General features: G+C 40.1%; 2 protein-coding genes across 2 annotated transcripts in view; both read right to left on the reverse strand.

The window, feature by feature from the left end:
- Positions 1-2,672: 2,672 nt before the first annotated feature.
- LOC121301994 (nucleolar transcription factor 1-like) lies at positions 2,673-9,103 on the reverse strand. Its single transcript, XM_041231757.1, has 8 exons — positions 8,771-9,103; positions 8,116-8,226; positions 7,667-7,755; positions 6,396-6,585; positions 5,375-5,422; positions 4,949-5,017; positions 4,572-4,664; positions 2,673-3,824 (listed from the first exon to the last, which is right to left on the reverse strand). The coding sequence occupies exons 2-8, from the start codon at positions 8,197-8,199 to the stop codon at positions 3,702-3,704; spliced, it is 696 nt and encodes a 231-aa protein (XP_041087691.1). The 5' UTR covers positions 8,200-8,226; positions 8,771-9,103; the 3' UTR covers positions 2,673-3,701.
- Positions 8,536-9,171, reverse strand: part of LOC121301765 (RUN domain-containing protein 3A-like) — a 15,174-nt gene continuing 14,538 nt past the window's right edge. The window contains exons 6-7 of the mRNA XM_041231363.1: positions 8,771-8,960; positions 8,536-8,544 (exon numbers count right to left, since the gene is read on the reverse strand). Of these exons, the coding sequence (XP_041087297.1) occupies positions 8,536-8,544; positions 8,771-8,960 (199 nt within the window). The remainder of the gene's footprint in view (positions 8,545-8,770; positions 8,961-9,171) is intronic.

Genomic DNA, 9,171 nt, shown 5'->3' on the forward strand with positions numbered 1-9,171 from the left:
AATTTGCTCACGTGTAACCAATCGCCTTCAAAATCACACATCTCCACCTGTGTGAAATTGTAGCGATTCACATGATTCCTCTGCTAGGTAGTGCATTTCAAAGCAAATACTCAACCATGAGCACCAAAGTGCTTTCAAAAGAACTCCAGGCCAAAGTTGTTAAGTGTTCATTCTGCAGTGACGATGTAACACTTCTAGCCTATATATCCATTACTTGTGTATATCTTGGAAATAACTGCTAGGCGTGTCACGTGTTCATTCTGAAATGTATACAGATTGGCTGATTCCACAGACCCCAGATAGCACAAATGACCTAATATAACATTAGGCAGTCCAAGATTAGAGATAATCAAATGCAGACAAATACCCCACAGTCCTTTATGGGACTGGAGCCCCAGTAGTAGCCTCGGCTTTTCAGGGCTGGATAAAACTGCCCTGTGGGGCCAGATTTGGTCTTTGGACATGCAGTTAGAGAACCTAACAGGCAGTCCAGCTGTAATCGGGGTCTGTGAAACGAGCATCATAACAGCTTCTTCCAAGTAACTATGGCAAGACAATGAATCATTGAGAACAATCTTTAAATACATGTGTAAGCTATTTTACGATGCAATATTTAAGATTCCTCAATGTAGACCATTTAAAAGATGTACTAAGTAAATTCGCAGATTTACACAAACAAAATATTCTTTACTAACACCACAGGAGGTCCTTTCTACCCTGTCCTACAAGTGTGTGTGTTGTGTATGAGTCAATAAAAAATACATTAGATTTTTATTTTATTTTATTTAAACAAAGTTTACTTGCTCAAATAGTAATCACTTGAAATAAAAGTACACCTTTACCTATAAAAACTCAGATTTCACGTTTTTAAATCAGCAATACAAACCTGCAAAGCATTTTCTTTTTTTCTTTTTTTTTGTTTCTACAAAAAAAGAACACTTTCCAAACATTAGGAAAAAAAAAAAAAAAAAAAATCACCAAGTTCTTAGTTATATAAAAAAAAAAAAAAAAAAATGTACCCCCCCCCCCCCCTCCAAGCAGTGTCCCAAAAATGCTGCAAGAACAACAAAATAAAATGTACATGTGAAACAAAAGCCACGTGTTACAAAGAGCATTATATACAAATACTGTGCAACCATAATAAACCCCACACAAAGACAAATCCCCCCACCCTTTCAATTCTAAATACCCCTGTGCAGTCTCTTTCACACATTAGAAATTGTATCATTGGAAGGCTTCTTTCTGAGCTCCTAACCTCCACTACAGAAATGATGCATGCTATAAACTTCATAGACTGAGTAAACTCAAATGCATTTTCAAAAACTGCATGTATGGCAGACCCTCAGTAACTTCTGAGGGCCTGGTAACATTTTCTATCACTTGGATCACGTTGGATTGCACAACTGGCTCAGGCACCACTCCAAAGTAGCTCAGACTACCAGATCTGTATGTAGATTAAAGTCTGCACCATTTATCCTGTTAAGATTTATGTATTTATTTATTTTAAGCACAAGCATGAAGCTACACAGCAAAATCAGCTTATTCCCGACGTTTCGGCATCAGGAAAAAAATGTACTGCAAACACAAAGTACAGAAGTGATTAAAAAGTCATGTTGCCACTGCTGCAATGGACAAATAACACATTCAGCAATTAAACTGGTTTGTGCACCAAATGATGTGCTTTACTGGATCATCTTGGAAAATGGCTAATTGCAAAGTACTGAAAAGACTTGATCCTGTTTAATAATAATTAATAATCCAAGGAAAAAACAAAATGTGAACAGGAGGATTTTACAAGACAATTAAGGGATCTGGATGTTGAGAACTACGGAAAAACGAAGTTCATAGCAAAAACTATACAGTAAAACCTCACCATCTTTAACACGTCTAGGCTTGCTCTGCCATTTCAGGTTACACTACACTGAATGTATTTATATACCAGCTTTACTAATCTCTATTTCTGCTTTTGTGAAATTATTTTGACTTGCATTATTATTCTGCTCTAAAGCTGTGCATGTTTAAAATACAATTTCACAGGGGCGAACCAAACAAACAGCTGCCAGCTACTAAACTATGCCATCTTGTAGAAATACAAAATAAATCGCAGATTTGATTTAATCAGATAAATATATCAATGCAGGCCTAAGAGGGTGAATGATCAAACATGCAGAATTAGAAATAGTTCATATTTTAACAGCAGCCTCATAAAACTGCTGCACTCATTTAAAAATAATAGAAGGGCTGTTAAGTGGGGGCTTCAATTCTAGGGACAGCTTCTTTATATACATAATACATACACAAATAAATAGTTTGGGGTAAAACAGTCTGTAAAAAGCAAGAGTCAATTAAAAAACATGAAAACAGTGGTTAACAAAAATCATTAAAAAATAAAACAAAATACTTGTTATGCCCCTGATTGATAGGACTTGTCTCTACCTAAAAGACCTTCAAAAAGGAGAACTGTCTGCAGGCCAACTCTTATTAACAAACTTAAAAAAAAAACACCACACAAAACAAAAAAAAAAAAAACAAAAACAAAAAAACACCACACACACACACACAAGTATACAGTACAGCGGGCATCTTTCACATTCACCCAAAAGATTTAAAAGGAAGGGGTAGGGTACGACACGAGGAGTTATTTTGTGAAAAAAGAAATGTCAAATTCAGGCTTGCTTGTAAGAAATACTTTACTGGTAAAAAGATAAACAAAAACTGAAATAGAATAGTGGTATACCTCTGAATTCTGATATTTAAAGTGCCTTAATATGCTTTTCCACATGGCTATTTTAATAAATTCAGTCTTATCAAACCCAGACACTCGGATATTGTTAGACTATGCGGTATCAAGTAAACAACAAACATACTGGAAATTAATTTTAGGCCGATGTTTAAAAAGGAACTTGTGCTTCGCATATATAATTTCATTTTCTGTTCAATTAAAACTCAAAAAACTGAAATAACAGAAGATTTAGAAGAAAACCGTCTTCAGTATTTCTAAAATTAAATCAAATAAAATCTAAAAAGTCCTTGATTATATACTTTTAGTCTATAAAAAAACAACAACAAAAAAAAACACAGGTCTGGTCTGTGGTCCCCTATCCTGTTTGTTAATTCTCAAATTCAGTGTCAGGGAATTTAACATGTTTAGAATACATAAGCCAAATCAGTTGATAGTTAACTCTGCTTCCTGTGAGCAGTGACTCCTGCAGGCCACTCTGTGGTACTACATTTAGTCAGTGCCTAAATATCCAAGTACCCCCACCCCCCTCCTATCCTCCCACCAGAATCAAACGGTCAAAACACCTTCATGACTGACAGTCCAAAGCTGAATCTGCTTGTCTGAGGAGATGTACATTATTTGAATTTAATTTAAAAAGATAAGATAAAATAACTAACAAATTAAATGCTGGTGGGAATGAAGTTGGTACTGTGCTGGCAAGCCTGCACTACCCCCAGGACAGAAAGTGCAATCTGTAGAAAAACAGTGTATGGGCTCAGGGAAGGTTTAAAATAATGGCTGGGGGTTGGGAAAGGGGCAGCTTTCTAGTTACCCAGAGTGCCAAGGTTACATCCACGTCGGACAGGCTGTGGGTTCAGGAGTCTGCTCCAGTGCACACAGGGTGAATGATGCCCCACCTCCCCTCTTTAAAACTCAAGTGCAGCTGAAGCAGTTTGAAGAGGGAGCTGGTTTTGGGTGCTCAGTCCGAGTCAGAGTCCGATGTCTCCTCGGAGCTGGAGGAGCTGCTGCTGCTTTCGGACTCGTTCTCCTTGTCATCGGCCTCCTCGTCGTCTTCCTCCTCCTCCTCCTCCTCCTCTTCATTCTGCAAGGTCAAGCGATTTAGAAACTCTGCCCCTAGCGATTACACCGCCCCCTCTATATTACACTGTAGTCATGACTGCCCCTAGTGATTACACCGATCCTTCTATATTACACTAGTCACGACTGCCCCTAGTGATTACACCGCTCCCTCTATATTACACTGTAGTCATGACTGCCCCTAGTGATTACACCGCTCCCTCTATATTACACCGTAGTCAGTCACTGTTACAAGACCGTGCTATTTGCGTTCTGCATCATAAGAATGAAAGTGCTAGAGGAATGAGATTTTTGGGCAAATGGGAGCCATGACCATGCCGCATTACAAGTGGTACAAAGCAGAGATGCCTCGTAACATGGGAGCACTGTACTATCCTTGTGGCAATGGTTGTGAGTGGTTCTTATTATTCAAGTGCTGCAGTTACTCAAATTGACGAGTCTGTTTCAAGTCTGCGATAACGTGTTTTCACTACAGTTCAGAAGCTGCTTGCCATTAACATATGTAATGCAGGCTAGACCAGCCAAAGTGTTTTTACATTGGCAAGCGAAGAACCAAAAGATTCTGATCCCAATAAACAGAGAGCAGTGTCTGTAATAACGTTAACAAAGTATGGTCTTTTTTTTATACAAAATGCCACTGATATTCCTTTCCTTCCTCTTAGCAAAAGATGCAAGGATGGTGGTGGATACTAACAAGGGTGCCCCCTTTCCATACCCCAGTTTACTAGATTAGAATTCAGGAGTCCCCTACCTCCTCCCCCTCCTCGCTCTCCTCATCGCTGGAGGAGTCTTCCTCTGAAGAATCCGCTTTCTCTTCTTCCTCGTCATCATCCTCCTCCGTATCCTTGACAAAGAAGCAACATGCCATCATTTCACCAACACGAACGGAGCACACAGTGAACAGACACCTTCTGAGTTGACGCTCCCCTGATAATCTTATCGCATTAATGAAGGGCAAACTGTTTAGGGCCGTGTCACTCCACGTTTAAACAGTATAACTGAACAAAGTAGTTTGGGAGCAGGTCAGAAGGTTAATTGGTCCGCTATAGCGCATCAGATTTCTGGGTTTTAAGATTCTTTTTAACCTTGGCAGCAGATATACCAAGAAAGAAAAACAATGAAACTTACAGATTTCCTGGCCACGACAGCCTTCACCTTGGCAATTGTCCCTCTGGGTTTTGCAGTGCTTTTGCGTTTCTGTAAAAACGAACAATGAACTCAGACTGGGAGGCTAATACATCTTCAATAGCACAGATACCAAGGCAAAGTAAATGAAGTGTTGGCCCAAGGGTTAACTTAAACCCAGTCAGAAGAATGAGTTCTTTTTAGCCCAGCCTGTGAGTTTATGGGACAGTATCTTCAGGTTTGGCATGGCAGTAAGGCTTGGTAGTAGTTAGAGAAGAAAAGCTCCATGTTTACATACTTGTCTGAAGTAACTTCAGTTACATTCTAAAAATTCTCAGCTGCATGTGCATCCTAATAAAGTGACCAGACTCTCTCTCACAAACCTTGTTTTTTGTTTTGTTATTTTATTTATTTTTTTTTTAAACTTACATTTGATGTGTACTCCTTGTATATCGCTCTGTCTTGCAAGGACAAGCTCTGAAATAAGAGGGATAAATGCACGTTGAAAAACACAACACACACTTGCATGTATACACTCTTGTTTGGAACTTCTGATGTTTCATTATAAAACTGGACTTCTGGTTGTGTAAACAATACCAATGTAAATCAGCTTCAGTCTTTGATTACTTTTCCTAAATCAAGATTGATGCAAATAAAACTAACTGTATGGCTTCATTCGAGTGGCTGACATCTGGAGTTTAGAGAACGGTTGAAGCAGGAACATATTTTAATGCATTTAGATCGAAAAAAGGCAGCAATTCGCAGCTCAAGTTAGGAATTCCAAGACTGTAAAACAGACACACCCTTCACTGGGGCCAAACATGTGGATGCAGTTGAAAATGATGAGGTGTTTCTAAAAAGGAGAGGACAACAGAGACCTTGCTCCTTACCAGGCCAGGCTTTAAAAGCATGATCAGGAATCTCACTGTGCTTTCACAAGCTGCATTATCTGTATGAGCTGTGTATTTACACAAGTCCCTCCTTTCTTTTATGGCACAATTAGCCTTCAACAATCTGTTCTGCCTACAGCTATGGCAGAAGGTTTTGCATCACTCTATAGCATTAACTAATTTTCGAAATAAAGGTAGAATGAAACCTGCTGAATAATGTTACGTTAACATATTGAACTTCATACCACTTTGTAGTTTCCCCATTTTCCCACGTCAAACAGACAAATTGAAAAAATGTTACATTTCAAAATCTAACAGGAAACATTGTACTACTATTATGGTTTCTGGTAGACTTTTTCAATATTTTTGAGTTTTTTTGGAGTGCATAATTTTAAATAAAAAGATCTAAAAATTATGTTTACAGTTTTCTTTTTGTTCTTTTAAATTCCGTCTCAATCCTAAAATTCTAGGCGATGCAAAACTTTTGTCCATAGCTACAGACTGTGCATGGTGTGCAGGGTTTGGTCTCTTGTGACTGCACTGTCTCCTCCAGTTCTTACCTTCAGCCAGTGCTCCAGCTGCACTTTGTAGTGTTTCTGCAATTCCTCTGCCATCTTCTTGTAACGGTCCTTGTGAGCCTGCGTGAGCTTCTGCCAGCGCCCCCCGATCTCCACCATGCGCTCCTTCAGGGGCAGCTGGTTCAGCTCCCCGCTCGACAGCAGCTCCTGGGAGAACTTCTGGTACCCGTTCCTGAGAACCAGACGAGACGCACTGCTTAGGGACCAGGCCAGTGCTGTGGCTAGGGCCTCCTTCAGTGTAGTGATGCAATCAGCTTAATATCATTCAAGGCGGCCCTAGCAAAATATGTCTACTTGACTTGCAGTAAGGGTGCAAATGTTTTAGAACACCTCAAGATCCGGTAATGTATATCCTTTATATATACCTACCTGCATGAGAATTTTGGGTCAGTGATATAGACACAACAGACGTGTATATGTGAAAATGTTAGACCACTTTGTGCTTTAATTAGGCATCTTAAAACAACTTCTAAAGAGCCTCACGCATGTTACCATTTGTGGCTCTGTGTTCCTTTTCTATTACTATTTAATTGCAAGTGTCCTGCTAATGTCATCAATTAAGATAAGATTAAGATTTTCAGTTACAGTGGTTTGATTTCATATGCACACCAATTCAAAAAAGCAGAAGCAATGGGATGATCGAATACATTTGCACACTGGTGTAGGTTCCTATAGTTTTACCTTTGAATTCTGTTTGAGTGTTTTGAAGTTATAAATGATAACTTCTGCTTACAAGCAACCCAATGACCAAAAACAGGCCAGGCTGTACATCTAATACACTGGAGTCCTGGGCTTGCCTGGGTCAACCAGAATCACAAAACCACTACACAACTTGGTCCTGGTCTTGTTTAAAGACCGTGTGGCCATGGAAAGTAAACCGCAACCTTGCCCCAATACAAAAAGAGAAAGGGTGGCAATTTTAATAAAGGGCCATAACTCAATACATATTTAAATTTTGAAATGTCTTGTTTAAAATCGATATTAATTAACATATTTGCAATATACAGTAACTGGTTATTGCTACAAGAACAAACAGACAATAGAATGGGAGACACCAGCTTTGGTATTTTATATTTCAAGCCTCCAAATCCATACCTAGGATCCCTAACTAACTCTCCCTCCACCACTCGACTCATAAGTCACGATGTATTCGAACCATAGAAATTCTACTTCTAGAAGTACAAAAAGATTTCATTTTGACAAAGTATTGCCAGAAAGGAGCGGTTCATGCTGAGTGGTCAGGAGGTACTCACATGGGCGGCTTCTTTGGCTCTCCTTCAAACTTCATCTTCTTGCCAGTGCCTGTCACTATAGCAGGGGCGCGCATCTCGCTCAGCTCCCTCTGAAAGACAACAGGCATGAACGCAGAGCAACCCACGGGACAGGCAAGAGCAGCCACAAGACTTGAGAAGACGGTGTTCATGCTTAACAAGTTAACCATTTTGAAAGACTGGCCCACCAGCGCAGGTATGTGCCCCATTACAAAAAGCTGCATTCTAATCAGAGGATTAAGCTGTGAAACCCATGTTGGGTTTATCCCAACAGTGACTGCAGGTTTCACAAGCCAATATATCACACCTGTCTTTTACACATCACAGGCTGAGGTGTGCCAAAGCTCACAGCAAAGCCCGGAATGGCTCAAACTGCTGAGCAACGGGAGGGTCGTTTCTAGCATAGTCTGGGCTTGTCCCACTCTCTTTACCTCATATCTCTTCTGATCCTCAGCTGCCTTCTTGATCCACATGATCTTCTCCTTCTTCTCCATGGTCTTCCAAGTGGCCTCCATGGCTTTCAGTGCTTTGGCGCGGTCGTTCTGGGATGGAATAGGAAACACATGGAATAAGAGGGGTTGTGGGCTAGGGAAGATAACAGCTTAAACTTTTAAAAGGATAGCAAAGTGATAGCGTTAGTGTACAGTGCTGGCCGACTTATGTTATATTCAATGTTTTTTTTTCCTTTTCCATATACAATTAAGAGTCTCATACAGTCGAGAAACATGTTGTTAATAAAAAAAGTGATGCAGGGCTTTTGAGTTGCTACAAAAAATCCCAATTTGTAAAGTTTAAACATATTTAATACAAAGGTTTCAAGGTTAAGGAAATAAAAAGGAAACTAACAATCCTCATGTGGGCTGTACATAAAGAAACATAAGACAGGATTGGGGGCTCACGCCACATCTGGGAGAGGACTGGTACTGTACCTCAAGATTAAGAATTTGGGGCTAAACAGATTCCCTACATGAAAAAGCTTACAAGCAACAGGTATTTCAAAATATATCCCCACACAACACAATGAAAAGGGCAATCCCCCCTCCTCTCCCTTTGTTAAATATAAAACAACGTTGCGTTCTTACTCACCCGGTACCTGGCCAGGTAATCCCCGATGACGCTCTGCTGCCAGATGTCCTCTGCTGTTTTGGGAGACTCCGGCAGGCGCCCACGCTCCTCCAGCTCTTTCTTCTCTGACTCCGCCTTCAACGCAGCCTCCAAACGCTTGTATTTCTCCTGAGGAGAGGTGAGGAATGGCAGCTTGTTAGCACAGCTAGCCCTGCCAAACACTACAACTCACCGCTTAATAAAGCCCACTGTGATACTCTCAATCACAAACTAGGATTTCCAGACCCCAATACACAGAGCTGCTTAAATAAAGCTACTTCAACTATAGGCCATTTTGCTAAAAGGCAAAATGCATTCCAACTATTATGGTACCTAACATCTACAGATGTGGACAGATTAATTCTAATGTTTAGAAGAGAAAA

This window comes from Polyodon spathula, chromosome 28 (genome assembly GCF_017654505.1).
Source record: "Polyodon spathula isolate WHYD16114869_AA chromosome 28, ASM1765450v1, whole genome shotgun sequence".
In the NCBI taxonomy this organism is placed as follows: domain Eukaryota; kingdom Metazoa; phylum Chordata; class Actinopteri; order Acipenseriformes; family Polyodontidae; genus Polyodon; species Polyodon spathula.

Coding starts and splice junctions, on each gene's coding strand:
- LOC121301994 (XM_041231757.1), bottom strand. CDS start 8,199: ATGGAGGCCACTTGGAAGACCATGGAGAAGAAGGAGAAGATCATGTGG. Junction 5,423..6,395: donor AGCTGGAGCACTGGCTGAAG/GTAAGAACTGGA, acceptor CTCTTATTTCAG/AGCTTGTCCTTGCAAGACAG. Junction 4,665..4,948: donor CTGTCGTGGCCAGGAAATCT/GTAAGTTTCATT, acceptor TTCTTTGTCAAG/GATACGGAGGAGGATGATGA.